Genomic DNA, 22,586 nt, shown 5'->3' with positions numbered 1-22,586 from the left:
ACACACATGCTGCTATGTTTGATAATCTATGTAACTGTATTTGTGTATATCTGAATAAACTTCTATTCTGTCGACTGAGTACAAGAAATCGCCCATTCACCTATTTCAACTACGCAAAAAAAGTGATCAGATATTGGCAGTTTGGCCAATTTCACACGAATTTCAAATGATGCCAATTTCAAAATATTGTCCAGAATGAACAATGCAGACATTCCTGGCACTAAAATAACATTTTCTCTGTTCATTAGTCACGTCTCCAGGCCCCTCTTATATTACTCTTGCTTTCCATTTTGAATTTTTATTCACACAAAAAATAGAAGATTTACTGTTATGCAGACTACTGCATTATTGTAATAATTGTATAAATAATGTCAACCCATTCATGACTGCGTATTAAACTGGCCAGTTGGACACATATTGGACGGTGATATCATTTGTTTACTTTTATTTATTGTCCGATTTCTTTCATTTTTGGTGTACGTTAAGAAGCATCTTTCCATCATACATTGCCTAAGTTTCAATAAGACAGTCCAACAAACAACAAATACAATTACATAGATTATTATGTGTAGAGAACCTAGGATAACCCAAACAAGTAAGACAAAGTGACTTCCATTGGGGTCCTTTTATTTGGTTTTTTAATGTTGTCTGTGAAATTCATTGCATTTATATCATTATTAATGCTGCTATGTAAAGATATAAATGAATAACTTACTTCCGAGATAACAAAAACGAGTGTACAGTGGAACCTCAAATTTTGAACGTGTCGCTTATCAAACTCTTTGAAAATCGACTGCTTTTTTCAAGCCAACTTTGTCCCTATTATCAAACTTGCCCCTATTTTCAAACCACCGGGTACTGGCCCTGTCCGCCAGCCCACTCTGTCCGCGTCCCCATGCAGGTGCCGTGAGCCAGTCTGGCTTTGTTGATGCTTGAGTGAACACTAACCTGCAGTCTCATTCAAACATTTGATGATTAATTCATTGTGTTTAGTGCTTGTGGGACTATGAAATAAGCTACCATGGGCCCAAAGAAACTTGCTAGTGGTACCCCTGTGGTAAAGAAAGTGAGAAACACCATAGATGTGAAGAAGGAAATAATACAGAAGTATGAGAGTGGTGTGAGGCTTGTTGAGCTTGCCAGGATGTATGGGAAAAACAAGTCGACCAAGGTGCCTTCTTCAATATTAAGGAGATTTGCGCCAAGTGGAATGATGTCCAAATGTTTGTGGAGAAGTACCACCCTGAGGAAGCTGAAACAAGTCATCTTTACAACAAGTTCAGTGACAAAACCATGTCCCAGTTTAGGGAAATCTTAAAGAGGCGCCAAAACCAAAGGACTCTGGACAGCTATTTTGTGAGACAGGGGTCCAGTGACTCTCAAACTGGTCCTAGTGGCATTAAAAGACAGAGAGGGGAAGTAACCCCAGAGAGGGCTTTGATACCTAAAGTCCTTATGGAGGGGGATTCCCCTTCCAAACATTAGCCCCAACTCCCTCTCTCCTCCTCCCTGTCTTCCAGATGCCATCACCAATCTTCAATAAAGGTAAAAATGTTATTTTATGTTTATTTAAATTTATTAATAATTGTACACTATATTTGTTGTGTGTATATAAAACTATAATGTAATACTATCTATAAAATGTATTTTTTTGTGAATATTTTTGGGTTTCTGGAACGGATTAATTGTACAGTGGACCCCCGGCTTACGATATTATTTCATTCCAGAAGTATGTTCAGGTGCCATTACTGAACGAATTTGTTCCCATAAGGAATATTGTGAATTAGATTAGTCCATTTCAGACCCCCAAACATACACGTACAAACGCACTTACATAAATACACTTACATAATTGGTCGCATTGGGAGCTGATCGTAAAGCGGGGGTCCACTGTATTTCCATTATTTCTTATGGGAAATATTACTGTGCTTTTCAAACTTTTCGAATTTAAAACTAGCTCCTCGAACAGAGTTCGAAATTTGAGATTCACTGTATATCACAGCCCTGTACTACACTACGTGGGTACTTTTATCCCATATCTTCTATTATTATTATCATCATTATTATTATTATTATTACTAGCAGTAACATTATACCTTGGTATTATGCCAGATATTATTCATTCTGGAGTATTTACCATATTTTTATGATATTTATATTGTTTATTATGTCATATTAGATCAATTATGATAAGTAAATAAGCTGTAGTGTTGAAATTAGTGTAATAATAAAGCATATTCCCCTGCATCACAAGATTCAGGAGCTCATAGCTACCGACAGTGGTTTCAAAGCCACATTATCTTTTATGGACGTTGTACAGTGTAGGTGCTTTACACAATGAGAAGTATTTCTTTTATTTGTTGGAACTATGGCTAGGGCTAAAAGTGAGCAGGTTATAACAGTAAAAGGAGAAAAATAAATTGAAATGACTTATGCAGCAAGTAGCGCCAACAAACAACAGCAGCAGGTTGGTGTGGCAGTCCCGAAAATTTGAATTTATGCTAGCCAAAATTAGTGCTGGATTACTGATGGAACCGGATAACGGATTGCCGGATTGGTGGTGGCCGACCTGTATTGTTTTTATTATGTGTAACTTCAAGATTATTATTCTTATAAACCTCCACCTGGACTACCTTGCATTAGTATTAAGATTAATAAAGATTTCAATAAAAGTTAATCACTCTTATCATGTCTTGATTTAAGTAGTTATTATGTACTAGAATTAGTCTGCCCAAAATGCCCTGGCATTATAGTGGCTTTCTTTGTACTTAGCAAACCAAAATTGTAATTTCACATTGTTACCTTTACATAGAAATAAATCTTGTATTCTCTTGTTATATTCATAAGTGTTACCTTTCTCCCACTCCAACAGCACATCGTCATAAAAACTATTTGCCTCCACTCTCACCTATCTAACATGCTTATGCACACTTGCTGGAAAGCTAAGCCCCTCGCACACAAAACCTCTTTTACCCCCTCCCTCCAACCCTTTCTAAGATGACCCCTACCCTGCCTTCCTTCCAGTACAGCTTTATACACCCTCCAAGTCATTCTGTTTTGTTCCACCCCTCTCTAAATGTCCAAACCATCTCAACAACCCCTCCTCAGTCCTCTGGATAATACTATTAAAAATCCTGCACCTCCTAATCTCCAAGCTATGGATTCTCTGCATGATAATCACACCACACATTTGCCTCAGACACTACATCTCCACTGCCTCCAGCCTCCTCCTTGCTGCAACATTCACTACCCATGTTTCACATCCATATAAAAGCATTGGTTCCACTACACTCAGACATTCCCTTCTTTTCTTCCATGGATAATGTTCTTTGTTTCCATAGACTCCTCAGTGTGCCACTCACCTTTTTTTACCCTCATCAATTCTATAGTTAACCTTTTCTTTCATAGGCCCATCTGCTAACAAGTCCATTCCCAGATATATGAAAACATTCACTTACTCATTGCTCCCTCCCTCCAATCTGATATCCAGTCTTTTATTACCTAAATTTTTAGTTATCCTTGTCACCTTGCTTTTTCCTATAATCATTTTTAGTTTCCTTCTTTTACATACCCCTCCCAAATTCGTCCACCAGCTTCTGCCACTTCTCTCCAGAATCTCACAAAAGCACAGTGTCATCAGAAAAAAACAACTATGACAACTCTTGCTTTGTATTTATATTCTTTTTCTTTTAATCTATCATCTCTTCCCAACACCTGAGCATTCACTTCTCTTACAACCCCATCTATAAATATGTTGAACAACCATGGTGACATCACACATCCCTGTCTAAGGCCTACTTTTTCCTGGAAAATTATCTCCCTTTCTCCTACATACTCTACCCTGTGCCTCACTATCTTCATAAAAACTCTTAACTGGTTTCAGTAACCTACCACCTGTTCCATACACTTGCAACATCTGCCACGATGCTTCCCTATCCATCCTATCATATGTCTTTTCCAAATTCATAAATGCAGTAAAAATCTCTTAACCCCTATCTAAATACTGTTCACCTAAATGCTTCACTGTAAACACTTGATCTACACATTTCCTACCCTTCCTGAAGCCTCTTTGTTCATCTACAGTCCTTCTCTCCATCGTACTCTTGATTCTTTCAATAATAACTCTACTGTACACCTTACCAGGTACTTAACAGGCTTACTCCCTTATAATTCTTATGCTGTCTTCTGTCCCCTTTGCATTTACACAAAGGAACTATGCATGCTCTCTGCCAATCCCTAGGTACCGTACCCTCACTCATACTTTTCTTAAATGAGCACATCATCCATTCCAAAATTATATACCCACCTTCTTTTAACATTTCTGTCTTGATCTCATCAATCCCAGCTGCTTTACCTCCTTTCATTCTACTACTCAATGCCTCATGCACCTCCCCCACACTCACATCTGGCTCTTCCTTACTCTTAAAATATGTTATACCTTCCTGGCCAATGCACAAAATCACAGCTTCAGTAATTATTGATTCCATCAATTTTCCCACAATTAAGGTTAGGCTATTTGGTCTATATTACAAAGCTAGAGACCTGTTTCCTGCTTTGTAGATAGGTATTACCATTTTCAGCTTTAATGGTACTTTTCCAGTTTGTAGTGGTATACCGTAAAGACTAGCCATTGGTTTGCTAAGTTCCTCCTTACATTCCTTTATGACCCTTGATAACAGTTCATCAGGGCTCAGGGATTTGTTTGGTTTTAATTTACTTTTTTTTGAGAACCATGTCACTAGTGACTTTGATTGTACATAACTTATTTTCAGCCTGATCTACATAATTTTTTATTTGTGGAGTTTTTCTAGGATCTTTCTTCATAAAAACTGAGAGGAAATAAATGTTGAAGATTGAACACATTTCTTCATCACTGTCAGTGACCTGACCTGAGCAACTTCTAATCTTTTCACTATCCCGACCCCTGCAATGAAAATTGCTCTCAGTGTCTTGGGGTTTTTAACTACAAACAAGTTGTGCTCCTGGGGTTTCAGCTACAAACAAGTTGTGTTCCTTGGGTTTTAATTTAAAAACGAGTTGTATTCCAACTCGTTTGTATACAGAATAAGCCCAAAGATAATTGTTCCACTCATGCATGTACTGCACATTAGATATTGTAAAAATGCAATTGGTTCTTGAGTTCCCCATTTGTAAGTGCAGATGTTTGTAATAAGTGGTGGTTGTAACCTAAGGACTTATTATATTCAACCTTCCAGCAAAAGACTGTTGTAAAATGATATATCTACATCATTAATTTGTTTAAAAATATAATTAAAACCCATGATAGAAGGTCATTGTCTTGACTACAACAAGTATTGTGCCTTTATTTTGTTTACTAAATTTGTTGAATAATATTGTAGTAAATATTTAAAGGATGTTTGACGGTCAACAGGTTGTTATCTACTACTCGTTGAGGTTGTTGCTAGCACCGGTAGTGGAGTCTGTCATACTCCTGGACAGACTGATCTTCCTCTATGAAACAGGTCAGTTACCCACTTTAATAGTGGTAGTCTGTCAGACAAGAATCAATACATTGTTGATATACAGTACTGACAAGTTGATGAATAAAACACGTATACAACACCTGGATATCTTTATATATACACAAATAACTCGCACATAGTACAGGTCGGCCATCACTAATCCGGCATCATTGGGACTTGTAGTGTGCCAGGTTAGTGAGTTTGCCGGATTACAGAGCGGTTAGGTTAACCCCTTGACTGTCGTGACCCCAAATCCTGAGGTGTCTCCTGGTGTCACAAAATTTCCGAAAAAAAAAATTATTTTTTCTTATGATATGATAGAGAATCTTTTCCCGATTGTAAGGACACCAAAAGAACGAAATTACGCTCTCGCAAAGTTAGCAACCTCGGTGATATTTATGAATCGGCAATTTCACCCACTTTGAGCCCTATTTTCGGCTAATTCCATTGTTCCAGTCGACCAAACTCATAGCTATTTCTTTAGAACTCCATTTTTTCTGTCGATTGAGTACAAGAAACTGCCCATTTACCGATTTCAACTACCCAATAACATGGTCAGAAATTTTCAATTTGGCCAATTTCACGAAAATTAAAAAATATGACAATTTCAAAATAGGGTCCAGAATGAACAATGCAGACATTCCTGGCTCTAAAATAATATTTTCTTTGTTCATCAGTCACGTCTCCAGGCCCCTCTGATATTACTCTTGCTTTCTATTTATGACTGCATATTAGAATGGCTACTTGGACATTAATTGGAAAATGACATCATTTGTTTACTTTTGAACATCAGCAAAAATCAAATATTTTCCCTACTTTGAGCTCCATTTCAAGGTTCTTTTCATAGTAAAACCAACCAAAATCACCTCTATTTCTATAATATGTTTTCCATTCTATCGAATGAGACCAAGAAAGCAAGAATACAACCATAAATGCTATACGAAAATAGACCACAACGTTGGCATTTTGATTAAAAAAACGGTCGGATTTTTTTTTTCTCGTTATGCACTGTGTGCTGCAGGATTTTTTTTATATGGTGCACACTGACCACACAGACCCATTCTCTCACATGTGGGCCTACCAGCTTTCTCCTGCTTGATTTGAAGCCGTTAGAATTTATGAGAATATATAAGTCAATCACGTTGGCTCATAAGACGTATATATACGACCAAAACAGTGGCCCGGTGGCCTGGTGGCTAAAGCTCCCGCTTCACACACGGAGGGCCCGGGTTCGATTCCCGGCGGGTGGAAACATTTCGACAAGTTTCCTTACACCTGTTGTCCTGTTCACCTAGCAGCAAAGCAAATAGGTACCTGGGTGTTAGTCGACTGGTGTGGGTCGCATCCTGGGGGACAAGATTAAGGACCCCAATGGAAATAAGTTAGACAGTCCTCAATGACGCACTGACTTTCTTGGGTTATCCTGGGTGGCTAACCCTCCGGGGTTAAAAATCCGAACGAAATCTTATCTCTTATCTTATCTCTTAACAGTCAGCGAGTTAAAATACACTTAATTAACCTATCAATAGAGACTCCGCTACGTCTTCCTCATTTTCATCACTGCTTTCTCCTCCGCTAGCTTGCTGCAGTGGATTTACAAGCATCTGCACAATTTCTGAGTCAGTATAATGATGAAATTTAAAATTATGCTAGCTGAAATTAGTGCTGGATTACTGATGGAACCAGATAACTGATTGCCGGATTAGTGATGGCCGACCTGTAGTAAAAACTTATACTGTAACAACGTTTCAGTCCAACTTCGACCATTAACTAGTTATTGGTCCAAGTTGAACCAAAATATCATAAGTTTCTTTCTCCAGTTCATGTTTTATTTGTGCATTGTTCCTGTCACAGTCTTGGGCTTTTTTTTTTTGCCAGCCATAGGCTTTTTCTTCCATTGTTCTTAGTATGTAATTCGTATGTAATTAATAAAAGCCACTGTTGGTAAGAATGTACTATTGATATATAGAGACCCAGGTGATGCATATGTCTGCTTCATAGTTAATTTATATTTGTTTTTGTTTATGTAAGAAATACAGTGGACCCCCGGTTAACGTACACAGAAGTATTATGTACCTTATAACATTAAGCACTTACATAAATACACTTACATAAGATAGTAAAATACAATAATAATAATAGTAATATTGTCAAAAGTACTAGAATGGTAACATTATATACAACTTCTTAAGAACTTCTTCATTCTTTACTTTGAAATTTCTACCTATCTGTAAGATTTTTTATATGATGTTAAATTACAGTAAAACCTCTATTTTGAGTTCTTTAACCAAGCAGATCTACGTTCACATGCATAGTGCTCCAAAAGTCGATCTATGTTTTTTTTTTACATATTTTCAAATATAACAAAAATAAATGTAGATCAAAGTTTTTTTACACTTTTTCAAATGTAAAAAAAGAAAAGATCTACTTTTTTTACATACTTCAAATGTTGAAAAAACGTAGATCTACGTTTGGACAGTTTAAGGGTTAAGGAGATAGCAACTGGTCTATAATGGTGCCTGTGGTAGATAGAGAAGACATTATAGGAGATAACAACTGGTTAATAATGGTAATTGTGGTAGACAGGGAAGACATTATAGGAGATAACAACTGATTAATAATGGTAATTGTGGTAGATAGAGAAGACATTATAGGAGATAACAGCTGATTAATAATGGTAATTGTGGTAGATAGAGAAGACATTATAGGAGATAACAGCTGATTAATAATGGTAATTGTGGTAGATAGAGAAGACATTATAGGAGATGATAACTGGTCAGAAATGGTGATTAGGGTAGATAGAGAATAGATTATTTACCATAATTATAATCACAACAGACAATTCTATGACAAAAATACTTTGTCCATTGTTTCTGAATCAGTTAATACAGTGGATTTTGTCCTATATTTTCAAAGTCTGTTAAATCAAGTTCAGTTAAGCCCAGGGCTTACCGATTCATTAAATTAATCCACATACAGTAGTCCCCCCGTAACCGCAGGGGATACGTTTCAAGACCTATCGTGGATACCTGAAATTGTGGATAGTAGCGAACACTATATGTCATTCTTTGTTTACATACATGCCTGTGATAAAGTTTAATTGATAAATTATACAGAGTAAGTCTAGAATTAGCACTTTTTCTCTAATGGAAAGCATTTCGTATCTTAGGCTTTGAAATGAAATGAAAATGTTTATTTTCTTGCAAAGCTTACGATGTGTGGTTTAAATATTACAAAATATTAATTACAAAGAAAGCCACTAGCATGCCTAGGCATTTTGGGCAGACGAATCCTAATTCATTCTGATTATACTGACACAGGTTATGGAACAGTACATTTTAATGTTCATTAATGCATATTGATATAAAAGTTAGGTAATTAAAAAGTTTATCATTAATAAGATTGATAATAGTGAGATAGTTCAAACCATATAACAGTATTACCATTAGTAAATTTAGTAATGGGAATCTCCATGGGGAAGTGGAACAGAATTCTTCCTCCGTAAGCCATGCGTGTTGTAAGAGGCAACTAAAATGCCGGGAGCAAGGGGCTAGTAACCCCTTCTCCCGTATAAATTACGTACTAAATTTAAGAGAAACTTTCATTTTTCTTTTTGGGCCACCCTGCCTTGGTGGGATACGGCCGGTGTGTTGAAAGAAAGAAGGAAGTAATGGGAATGGTTTTATCTTGGCATGATACACTGTTTCCATAAGAAATATTAGGAATTTTATGTTTACAGTCATTTGGGTGAGTGCAAGTATAAAATACAGAGAATTACAGATAAGGAGTATAAGTTAATTTTGTTTTTGATGTGTTCATGATACAGAAAATAACGTGTGATTTTCACATAATTTGTTGATAATGGAGTGTGTTATGGACATCACGTGTTTTTTAACGGTGTTTTGAAAATGCTGGTTGAGTCTGCAGTTCTAGACATTTCAGGCAGGAAGTTTAAGATTTTAGGCCCTTTTATGTACATTGAGCTTTTGAAGAGGTTTAGCCAGACATGAGGAATCTCAAAGAGATTTTTGTGTCTGGTATTATGTCTATGGGTCCTGTTCCAACTATCAAGAAAGTGTTTTAGTTCAGGATTAACATCAGAATTTATGGTTCTGTAAATGTGGGTTGCACAGTAATGGGTGTGAATGTTTTGTATAGTGAGTACATTTAGGTCTTTGAAGAGTGGGGGATGGGGGGGAGTGAGCCTGGCCCATGGCTGGGCTCACAGAGTAGATTAACTCTTGAAACTCTTCAAAGATATATCAAAGGTAGCATTGGATTGTGTGATAATTCTTACTGCAGCATTTTGTTATGTTAATATTATTGGCTTTAGGTGGGTTGCTGCTGTTGATCCCCAGGCACAAGTAGCATAGGTGAGGTAGGGATAGACGAGTGAATATTATAGTGTAAGTAGGGCTCATTGTGGTACATAGTAACCTATCTTTGAAAAGATCCCAACTGTTTTGGATGCTTTGTTTGTTATGTGTTGGATATGGGTGTCGAATTTCAGAAATTTGCCCTCATTTTGTTTAGCAACAAGTGTTGTTAATCATAATGTTCATTTGGGCATCACCAGTTCTGCTCGCAAGCATAATGTAGAAGGTTTTGTCAGTATTACGTGTAAGTTTATTGGCAGTCATCCAGGTCGATATTTTTACAAGCTTTTCAGTAACAATAGTGTTGAGAGAGGCAAGGTTAGGGTGGTTGATGGTATAAGTCATGTTGTCAGGATGGAGAATATGTAAAAGTTGTTGTAATATGTTTGGAAGATCATTGATGTATAAGAGGAAGAGCAGGGGACCAAGGACACTTCCCTCTGGTACTCCAGTATCCAGTGGTCTTGCTGGTGAGGGTGTGTCCATAGTTAATAGAGATGTATAGATCTTCTTCTTTCAACAAACCGACCGTATCCCACCGAGGCAAGGTGGGCCCCCCCCCCCCCAAAAAAAAAAACGAAAGTTTCTCTTTTTAAATTTAATAATTTATACAGGAGAAGGGGTTACTAGCCCCTTGCTCCTGGTATTTTAGTTTCCTCTTACAACATGCATAGCTTACGGAGGAAGAATTCTGTTCCACTTCCCCATGGAGATAAGAAATAAACAAGAACAAGAAATAGTAAGAAAATAGAAGAAAACCTAGAGGGGTGTGTATATATATGCTTGTACATGTATATTTAGTGTGACCTAAGTGTAAGTAAAAGTAGCAAGACATACCTGAAACCTTGCATATTTATGAGACAGAAAAATGGACACCAGCAATCCTACCATCATGTAAAACAATTACAGGCTTTCATTTTACACTCGCTTGGCAGGGCGGTAGTACCTCCCTGGGCGGTTGCTGTCTACCAACCTACTACCTAGGATGTATAGATGTCTGTTAGTAAGGTAGGATCTGATATATGTTAGTGCATGGCCACTTATACCATAATGGTCAAGTTTGTGGAATAGGATGCTGTGCTCCTTAGGTTGATAAAGATTCCTGTGTAAAGTGCTGTGTAAAGCAGGTCTAGTATTTTTACAAATGCATCATTTGTGCCTTTGTTTTTCCTGAAGCCAAATTGGCAGGGGTTGAGGATGTTTTGTGCTGTTATAAAGGAGTATAATCTCTTGTGCATAAGTTTGTCAAAGATTTTGGATAGCAGCAGTAAGTTTGATATTGGCCTATAGTTGATTAACATCCATGGGGTAACCACCTTTGTGTATTGGTGTAACTGCCACCATCACTGCTTTTGCTATTATTACACAAAATTAGGGATTATTTTTTGTATTTTCAAAATCTGTTAAATCAGTTCAGTTAAACCCAGGTAAACCCAGGGTTTACTGATTCATTAAATTAATCTAAATACAGTAGTCCCCCCGTATCAACGGGGTATATGTTTCAAGACCTACCGTGGATAGTATCAAACCCTATACAGTGGACCCCCGGTATTCGATATTAATCCGTTCCTGAGAGCTCATCAAATACCAAAATTATCGAAAGGCGAATTAATTTTCCACCTAAGAAATAATGGAAATCAAATTAATACGTGCAAGACACCCAAAAGTATGAAAAAAAAAAATTTACCACATGAAATATTAACCCTTTGACTGTCGCGGCCGTATATATACGTCTTACGAGGTACCGTGTTTGACGTATATATACTCATAAATTCTAGCGGTTTCAAATCAAGCAGGAGAAAGCTGGTACGCCCACATGTGAGAGAATGGGTCTGTGTGGTCAGTGTGCACCATATAAAAAAAAATCCTGGAGCACGCAGTGCATAATGAGAAAAAAAAAACTCCGACTGTTTTTTTAATTAAAATGCCGACTTTGTGGTCTATTTTCGTATAGTATTTATGGTTGTATTCTCGTTTTCTTGGTCTCATTTGATAGAATGGAAAATATATTATGGAAATAGAGGTGACTTTGATTGATTTTACTATAAAAAGAACCTGGAAATGGAGCTCAAAGTAGGGGAAATGTTTGATTTTTACCGATGTTCAAAAGTACACAAATGATGTCATTGTCCAATAAATGTCCAACTAGCCATTCTAATATGCAGTCATGAATGGGTTGATGTTATTTATACAATTATTACAGCATTGCAGTAGTCTGCATAATAGTAAGTCTTCTATTTTTTGTTTGAATAAAAATTCAAAATAGAAAGCAAGAGTAATATCAGAGGGGCCTGGAGACATGACTGATGAGCAAAGAAAATGTTATTTTAGAGCCAGGAATGTCTGCATTGTTCATTCTGGACCTTATTTTGACATTGTTATATTTTTTAATTTTCATGAAATTGGCCAAGTTGCAAATTTCTGACCACATTATTGGGTAGTTGAAATCGGTAAATGGGCAATTTCTTGTACTCAATCGATAGAAAAATTGGAGTTCTAAAGAAATAGCTATGGCTTTGGTTGACTGGCACAAAAGAATTAGCCGAAAATAGGGCTGAAAGTGGGCGAAATTGCCGATTTTTCAATATCGCCGGGGTCGCTAACTTCGCGAGAGCATAATTCCGTCAGTTTTCCATCAAATCTCGTTTTTTTTAGTGTCATTACAATCGGGAAAAGATTCTCTATCATTTCATAAGAAAAATCATTTTTTTTTTTTTTTTGACATTTTGCGACACCAGGAGACACCTCAGGATTGGGGGTTGCGACAGTCAAGGGGTTAAGTTTAATGCACACAAACTGAAGAAGACATGCACAGTTTGTAGTACTCTACTAACAATAGAATACATGACACTTACCTTTAATGAAGATCTGGTGATGATTGATGGATGGGAGGAGGGGAGAGTGTCAAACTTATTGTTTAGAAGGGGAATCCCCTTCCATTAGGACTTGAGGTAGCAAGTCCTTTTTCGGGGTTACTTCCCTTCTTCTTTTAATGCCACTAGGACCAGCTTAAGAGTCACTGGACCTCTGTCGCACAACATATCTCTCCATAGAGCTCTGTACCTCCCGTTCCTTTACGATTTATCTAAAATGGGCCACAACATTGTCATTGTAATAGTCACCAGCACGGCTTGCAGTAGCTGTGTTAGGGTGATTTTCATCCATAAAGGTTTGCAGTTCAACCCACTTTGCACACATTTCCTTAATTTTTGAAGTAGGCACAATGGATTCCACAACTGGCATAGGCTTCTCAGGGTTAGCCCCGAACCCTTCAAAATCTTTCTTAATTTCCATACTAATTCTCACCCTTTTTACCACAGGGTTGGCACTAGAAGCTTTCTTGGGGCCCATGATGACTTATTTTGCAGAAACAAGCACCAAAAACAGTGATAATATGGATAATATGGAATGTACCGAATGTATCCTTAGATGCAAGCACACTGGCTGGCTTGTAAACACTGGCACACACGGAGCAGATCAGGCCACATGTGGAGACTTCTCAGACAAATTGCGTGTGGCGGGCTTTTTAACGAGAAGCGAGGCAAAATTTTTGCGTTAACATGTATCGAATATCGGATTTATCGGATACCGATGCCATCGAATACCAGGGGTCCACTGTATATGTCATTTTTGTCTTCATACATACCTGTGATCAAGTTTAATTGATACATTATGCAAAGTAAGTCTAGAATTAGCACTTTTTTACTGATGGGAAGCATTTTACAGCTTCACTTAGGCTTTGAAGAACTGCCACCACTGCTTATGAGCTCTGGGGCCATTATTACGCAATATTAGGGATTATATTTTGGCCACAGTGAACCGTGGATAACTGAAACTGCGGATACTGAATCCGTGGATAAAGGGGTTCTACTGTATAATATAAAAGTTGCTGGGTAAATTGTATTTGTGTGTTTTGTTGGCAGGTGCAGCAGAGAGTCTACTTGTACCAACATTTGACCCACTCTTGTCACCAAGGAATCATGTCCTGGTTGCTCTCAAACCCACTAATAAATTGTGACCTCCAAATATGTGTGTATCTCCTTCCACAAGAAGGCTGTGTGGGCCAGCAGGCTGCCAACACATACAGCCTGCTGGAAAAGTCAGTCAAGAGAAAGTGGTGGTCCTAGGCTGGCCTACCAGGGTTGAAAAACTCTCAGAACCAGCCACCGATATATCACTGGTATATCACTGGTATATCACTGGTATATCATTGGTACATCACTGGTATATCATTGGCATAAACATCACTCTCTAATACGTGATAATTATTATTAATTTATGGGGAGACCTAAACCTCAATGGGCTATACAGTTCCTGTGGAATGAAGTAATGTTTGATCCAAGGAAGAGGAATGTAACTCCATCTCCTTGAATCAAAATCCCTCCACCAGCATCAAGACAAGCTTATTAAGAAGTGAAGATAAGAATGGTGTCCCAGAAATCAAGGTCCAAGAACATTATAGTGAAGGTCTCTTGATAGAAGGTACCTTGGTGATAGTGAAGGTCTCTTGATCCAAGGTATCTTGATGCTAGTGAAGGTCTCTTGATCCAAGATATCTCAATGCTAGTGAAGGTCTCTTGATCCAAGGTATCTTGATCTTAGTGAAAGTCTCTTGATCCAAGACACCTTGATGCTAGTGAAGGTCTCTTGATTCAAGATATCTCAATGCTAGTGAAGGTCTCTTGAGCCAAGGTATCTTGATCTTCATGAAAGTCTCTTCATCCAAGACACCTTGATGCTAATGAAGGTCTCTTGATCCAAGGTACCTTGTTGCTAGTGAATTTCTCTTGATCCAAGGTACATTGATGCTAGTGAAGGTCTCTTGATCCAAGATACCTTGATGCTAGCAAAGGCCTCTTGAGTCAAGGTACCTTGATGCTTATGAAGGTCTCTTGATCCAAGACATCTTGATGCTAGTGAAGGCCTCTTGATTCAAGGTACCTTGATGCTAGTGAAGGTCTCTTGATCCAAGGTACCTTGATGTTAGTGAATGTCTCTTGATCCAAGATGCCTTGATGCTAGTGAAGGTCTCTTGATCCAAGGTATCTTGATGTTAGTGAAGGTCTCTTGATCCAAGATATCTTGATGCTAGTAAAGGTCTCTTGATCCAAGATACCTTGATGCTAGTGAAGGTCTCTTGATCCAAGGTACCTTGATGTTAGTGAATGTCTCTTGATCCAAGACACCTTGATGTTAGTGAAGGTCTCTTGATCCAAGGTACCTTGATACTAGTAAAGATCTCTTGATCCAAGACATCTTGATGCTAGTGAAGGCCTCTTGATTCAAGGTACCTTGATGCTAGTGAAGGTCTCTTGATCTAAGGTACCTTGAAGTTAGTGAATGTCTCTTGATCCAAGATGCCTTGATGCTAGTGAAGGTCTCTTGATCCAAGGTACCTTGATGCTAGTGAAGGTCTCTTGATCCAAGGTACCTTGATGTTAGTGAAGGTCTTTTGATCCAAGATATCTTGATGCTAGTAAAGGTCTCTTGATCCAAGATACCTTGATGCTAGTGAAGGTCTCTTGATCCAAGGTACCTTGATGTTAGTGAATGTCTCTTGATCCAAGGTACCTTGATGTTAGTGAAGGTCTCTTGATCCAAGGTACCTTGATGCTAGTGAAGGTCTCTTGATCCAAGGTACCTTGTTGTTAGTGAATGTCTTTTGATCCAAGGTACCTTGATGCTGTTGAAGATCTCTTGATCCAAGACACCTTAATGCTAGTGAAGGTCTCTTGATCCAAGACACCTTGTTGCTAATGAAGGTCTCTTGATCCATGGTACCTTGATGTTAGTGAAGGTCTCTTGATCCAAGGTACCTTGATGTTAGTGAAGGTTTCTTGATCCAAGGTACCTTGATGTTAGTGAAGGTCTCTTGATCCAAGGTACCTTGATGTTAGTGAAGGTTTCTTGATCCAAGGTACCTTGATGTTAGTGAAGGTCTCTTGATCCAAGGTACCTTGATGTTAGTGAAGGTCTCTTGATCCAAGGTACCTTGATGTTAGTGAAGGTCTCTTGATCCAAGGTACCTTGATGTTAGTGAAGGTCTCTTGATCCAAGGTACCGTGATGTTAGTGAAGGTCTCTTGATCCATAAAGGTATATCAGACTTTTAAGACCCTGATAGTGAAGTTAGTGAAGGTCTCTTGATCCAAGGTACCATGATGTTAGTGAAAGTCTCTTGATCCAAGGTACCATGATGTTAGTGAAGGTCTCTTGATCCAAGGTACCTTGATGTTAGTGAAGGTCTCTTGATCCAAGGTACCTTGATGTTAGTGAAGGTCTCTTGATCCAAGGTACCTTGATGTTAGTGAAGGTCTCTTGATCCAAGGTACCTTGATGTTAGTGAAGGTCTCTTGATCCAAGGTACCTTGATGTTAGTGAAGGTCTCTTGATCCATGAAGGTATATCAGACTTTTAAATATACATCACAGCACTACACAATATACATCACAACACTACACAATATACATCACAACACTACACAATATACATCACAACACTACACAATATACATCACAACACTACACAATATACATCACAACACTACACAATATACGTCACAACACTACACAATATACATCACAACACTACACAATATACATCACAACACTACACAATATACATCACAACACTACACAATATACATCACAACACTACACAATATACATCACAACACTACACAATATACATCACAACACTACACAATATACATCACAACACTACACAATATACATCACAACACTACACAATATACATCACAACACTATACAATATACATCACAACACTACACAATATACATCACAACACTACACAATATACATCACAACACTACACAATATACATCACAACACTACACAATATACATCACAACACTACACAATATACATCACAACACTACACAATATACATCACAACACTACACAATATACATCACAACACTACACAATATACATCACAACACTACACAATATACATCACAACACTACACAATATACATCACAACACTACACAATATACATCACAACACTACACAATATACATCACAACACTACACAATATACATCACAACACTACACAATATACATCACAACACTACACAATATACATCACAACACTACACAATATACATCACAACACTACACAATATACATCACAACACTACACAATATACATCACAACACTACACAATATACATCACAACACTACACAATATACATCACAACACTACACAATATACATCACAACACTACACAATATACATCACAACACTACACAATATACATCACAACACTACACAATATACATCACAACACTATACAATATACATCACAACACTACACAATATACATCACAACACTATACAATATACATCACAACACTACACAATATACATCACAACACTACACAATATACATCACAACACTATACAATATACATCACAACACTACACAATATACATCACAACACTACACAATATACATCACAACACTACACAATATACATCACAACACTATACAATATACATCACAACACTACACAATATACATCACAACACTACACAATATACATCACAACACTATACAATATACATCACAACACTACACAATATACATCACAACACTGCACAATATACATCACAACACTACACAATATACATCACAACACTACACAATATACATCACAACACTACACAATATACATCACAACACTACACAATATACATCACAACACTATACAATATACATCACAACACTACCCAATATGTATAACATTACTATGAAATACAGCCTCTCCTCACTTAGCGACATACTCGTTTACCGACACCTCAGACAAACGATGGGATATCTGACTAGTATTTATACCTAAATAATGTATATTAGAGATGATTTCCTCTCCTCTTTATTTCAACACACAGTACACTACTGTATAAACATTTAAAAATATACCAGAAATGTTATAAATGGTGCAAAGGTGAATTTTAAACATTATCAAAGATGTACCATTATACAGTAGTATGCTCCTCACTTAGTGACGATTTCGTTTAACAAAGTGGTCTTGGTAACGGAACTGTGTTGTTAAGTGAGGAGAGGCTGTATACATCACACCACTGTACAATATGCATCAGAACACTATACAATATACATCACAATGCTTTCCAATATACATTACAACACAATACAGTATACATCACAATGCTTTCCAATATGCATCACAACACTATACAAAATACATCACACTATACAATATACATCACACTATACAATATACATCACAGCACTGTACAATATACAACCCATCACATTCAATACACATCATTACAATATGCAATATATATCACACTATAAAACATACATCACAACACTGTGCAATATACATCACAATATACATGTACATCACAACACTATACAATACACATCACAACACTCTGCAGTATACATTACAATACTATACAATATGTGCAAGAATGGTATATAATACCGACAAGATGAAATTAAGACACATGTGCAACATCTGGGTATCTTTATTGTAGACATTTCGCCATCCAGTGGCTTTATCAATACAAATTCTAGGACATAACTTGAAGACAGTAGAACTATGTACAGAAGATGAGGTAATCAGTCCCTCAACCTTGGAGTACTCCAAGGTTGAGGGACTGATTACCTCATCTTCTGTACATAGTTCTACTGTCTTCAAGTTATGTCCTAGAATTTGTATTGATAAAGCCACTGGATGGCAAAACGTCTACAATAAAGATACCCAGATGTTGCGCATGTGTCTTAATTTCACTATGCAATATACACCACAACGCTATACAGTACACATACAACACTACACAGTATACATCACAAAATGAAACTACAAGCATCACCACTACAAGTATCACCACTACAAGTGCCACAACTACAAGTATCTACAAGTATCACCACTACAAGTATAACACTGCAAGTACCACCACTACAAGGACCACCACTACAAGTATCACCACTACAAGTACCACAACTAAAAGTATCATTACAATTGTCACCTCTGTAAGTATCACCTTTACAAGTATCACCTCTACAAGTATCACCACTACAGGTGCCACCATTACAAGTATCACTACAAGTATCACTACTACAAGTATCACCACTACAAGTATCACCTCTCCAAGTATTACCACTACAAGTATCACCACTATAAGTATCACCACTACAAGTATCACCTCTCCAAGTATCACCACTATTACCACTGCAAGTATTACTACAAGTATCACCACTATAAGTATCAACACTACAAGTACCATAACTACAAGTACCACAACTACATGTATCACCACTACAAGTATCACCACTACAAGTATCACCACTACAAGTACCATTACAAGTACCGCAACTACAAGTATCACCACTACAAGTATCACCACTACAAGTATCACCACTACAAGTATCACCACTACAAGTACCGTAACTACAAGTATCACCACTACAAGTATCACCACTACAAGTATCACCACTACAAGTACCATAACTACAAGTACCGCAACTACAAGTATCACCACTACAAGTATCACCACTACAAGTACCATAACTACAAGTACCACAACTACAAGTATCACGACTACAAGTATTGTGGTTGCAGAGTTGAGTCATAGCTCCTGGTCCCGTCTCTTGGCTGGTCGCTACTAGGTCCACTCTCTACCTGTATGTCCCCTCAAGGAAGGTTCCTTGTTGTTGGTGAGGGGCTCTTGATTTAGGGAATTGGATCTGTGCTCCAGTTCCCCGAATTAAGCCTGAATGCCTTCCACATCCCCCCCCCAGGCGCTGTATAATCCTCCGGGTTTAGTGCTTCCCTCTTGATTATAATAATAATCTACCAGTATGTAGTGCATATGTGTAGTTTGCACACATATGTGTAGTTTGCACACATATGTGTAGTTTGCACACATATGTGTAGTTTGCACACATATGTGTAGTTTGCACACATATGTGTAGTTTGCACACATATGTGTAGTTTGCACACATATGTGTAGTTTGCACACATATGTGTAGTTTGCACACATATGTGTAGTTTGCACACATATGTGTAGTTTGCACACATATGTGTAGTTTGCACACATATACACAGCAGACTATGAGCAGCTCTCAGCTATTTTGTACAAGTTTTGATCACCTTACAAAATACCCAGAACTCACCACGTGGAGGTGGCTGCTCCTCGAGCTCCTTGTTTTTATACATTTTAATTTTTATTTTTAATTAAAAGCTTTTTCAATAAAACCTTTTAGTTTCTTATAAACAAAAATATTTTTTTTATTTAACACAAGATTCCTCTTTTTAATGAAAGCAAAATATATTTCGTATACATTGCATATTGCAATGTTAACATTTTGTGTTGTTAATTATAGAATATCACCCAGGTAATGTGTCACCCCATGGTGGAGCGTTTGTGTCTGTTAGTTTGTCAGCCAGTGGCGTATTGTAGGTCCCTGGCAAGGTGTCGGCCTCTGATGGGGCGTGTGTGTCTGATAGTGTATTGGCCAGTGGCGTATTGTAGGTCCCTGGCAAGGTGTCGGCCTCTGATGGGGCGTCAGCCTCTGATGGTCCATCAGCCTCTGATGATCCATCAGCCTCTGATGGGGCGTCAGCTTCTGATGGTGCATCAGCTTCTGATAGTGCGTCAGCTTCTGATGGGCCATCAGCCTCTGATGGACCATCAGCTTCTGATGGTCCGTCGACCTCTGATGGGCCATCAGCTTCTGATGGGGCGTCAGCTTCTGATGGTGCATGAGCGTCTGATGGTGCATCGACCTCTGATGGGCCTTCAGCTTCTGATGGTGCATCAGCGTCTGATGGGGCGTCAGCTTCTGATGGTGCATCAGCGTCTGATGGGGCATCAGCTTCTGATGGTGCATCAGCTTCTGATGGTGCGTCGACCTCTGATGGGCCTTCAGCTTCTGATGGGGCATCAGCTTCTGATGGTGCATCAGCGTCTGATGGGGCGTCAGCCTCTGATGGGCCATCAGCTTCTGATGGTGCGTCGACCTCTGATGGGCCTTCAGCTTCTGATGGGGCATCAGCTTCTGATGGTGCATCAGCGTCTGATGGGGCGTCAGCCTCTGATGGGCCATCAGCTTCTGATGGTGCGTCGACCTCTGATGGGCCTTCAGCTTCTGATGGGGCATCAGCTTCTGATGGTGCATCAGCGTCTGATGGGGCATCAGCTTCTGATGGTGCATCAGCGTCTGATGGGGCGTCAGCTTCTGATGGTGCATCAGCCTGTGGGGTGGCGCTGGTCAGCAGTTTTTTTATCATTTCCTCGAGCATCTGAATCACTTCAAGGATGGATGGCCGTCTAGACCTCTCTGGGTCCATCATAAAATCTATCAATTTAATTAGCTTCAGTGGACCAGAAATTTTCTTATTTCTGAAGTAAGAATCCAAGAGTTGAAACATCATGTATCCTAGGGAATAAACATCACCTTTAGGGGTACATGGACCACAAAGAAATACCTCAGGTGCGATGTGAGGATAATCTTCGTGTTCTTCAGGGGAATAATCCCAGCTCATGTGCTCGCCCACTTTTTTACTGTGTCCGAAGTCAATTAAATTAACTTCGAGGTTGTCCTGTGTTTCATTAATGAGGACATTGTCTGCCTTAACATCATTATGAGTAAATCCACGTAGGTGGATCTCGTGCAGGTTAATTGCTACCTGAACGAATAAAAGCAACAATGTTTCTAGGTCTAAGTCGTAGTTCTTCTTGTAAAACTTATACAAGGTAGTACCGCCTCTGAAGGATATAACAAGAGCGGGGAAGTTACTACAAATACAGTACAAGAATGGAGCTCCACCAGCTCCTTTCAGCTCGGCTAATGTAATAGCTTCATCGTTAAATGCCTTTTGATCCTCCAAACATTTTCCAAGTTTGAGACAAGTGTATTTACCGTTGAAAATCACTTTATATGCTGTAGCAGATACACCTCTTCCTAGCCTTTTCCTGTTGTCCAGATCACACAAATCAAACAGATCATCATAGGTAACGAAATAGTCTTGGAAATATTCCCTGGAAGAAGAGTAGCTGGACATTTTTATATATTACTTCCTTCGCTGAGATGTACAACAAAAAGAAGGAGCAATACTCTATAAGGTTTACTTGTGCTCCACCGACCTGAGGTCCTCAATATATCACAGTCACTAAATATAGTTACCCTGGAACTCTGGCAGAGAACGAAACTGAGTTTTGCTTCTGCTCTACCGACCTGATTTAGCGCTTTCTTTGATAATAATAATATTGTACCATACTGAAGTTCTCAATATATCACAGTCACTGTAAATATAGTTACCCTGGAACTCTGGCAGAGAGAAGTGACGAACGAAGCTGTGAGTTTTGCTTCTGCTCTACCGACCTGATTTAGCGCTTTCTTTGATAATAATAATATTGTACCGTACTGAAGTTCTCAGTCTATCACAGTCACCCTAAATATAGTCAGCTTTTACGATTATTATTATTATTAAATAATATTACTATATGATACATCTGCTGTAGTGGTGCTACAGAGAAGGTTGTAGTAGTTGTGGATGTAGTCCTGAAAGTGGTGATAGTAATAATAGTGGTAGTGATGGTTGTGTTGATCAAGACAGTGATAATGATTGTGTAGTTGTAGTAGAGGTGGTGAGGGGAGTAGCTGAGATAATGTTAATGATAATTTTAGTTTTGAAGGCTGTTCTAATTGTTGTGGTGATATAGTGA

At 38.2% G+C, this 22,586-nt stretch overlaps 3 protein-coding genes across 3 annotated transcripts in view; 2 read left to right on the top strand and 1 right to left on the bottom strand.

Moving 5' to 3' along the window:
• LOC138855004 (uncharacterized) overlaps positions 1 to 5,068 on the top strand; it is a 40,046-nt gene extending 34,978 nt beyond the window's left edge. The window contains exon 4 of the mRNA XM_070101523.1: positions 5,064 to 5,068. Within this exon, the coding sequence (XP_069957624.1) occupies positions 5,064 to 5,068 (5 nt within the window). The remainder of the gene's footprint in view (positions 1 to 5,063) is intronic.
• The window catches only part of LOC128701484 (methyltransferase-like protein 25B), a gene marked incomplete at its 5' end in the record, with an annotated part of 360,140 nt that extends 346,255 nt beyond the window's left edge, over positions 1 to 13,885 (top strand). Inside the window, 2 exon segments of the mRNA XM_070101757.1 lie at positions 5,393 to 5,483; positions 13,783 to 13,885. Coding sequence (XP_069957858.1) covers positions 5,393 to 5,483; positions 13,783 to 13,877 — 186 coding nt within the window.
• A 6,288-nt stretch (positions 13,886 to 20,173) lies between these two features.
• On the bottom strand, positions 20,174 to 22,091 carry LOC138855003 (serine-aspartate repeat-containing protein I-like). The gene has a single exon (XM_070101520.1). The coding sequence runs from the start codon at positions 21,920 to 21,922 to the stop codon at positions 20,246 to 20,248; it is 1,677 nt and encodes a 558-aa protein (XP_069957621.1). The 5' UTR covers positions 21,923 to 22,091; the 3' UTR covers positions 20,174 to 20,245.
• Between the last annotated feature and the right edge of the window lie 495 nt (positions 22,092 to 22,586).

The sequence above is a fragment of the Cherax quadricarinatus genome, chromosome 78 (genome assembly GCF_038502225.1).
Source record: "Cherax quadricarinatus isolate ZL_2023a chromosome 78, ASM3850222v1, whole genome shotgun sequence".
Classification (NCBI taxonomy): domain Eukaryota; kingdom Metazoa; phylum Arthropoda; class Malacostraca; order Decapoda; family Parastacidae; genus Cherax; species Cherax quadricarinatus.
This window is presented reverse-complemented; position numbering and strand designations above follow the sequence as displayed.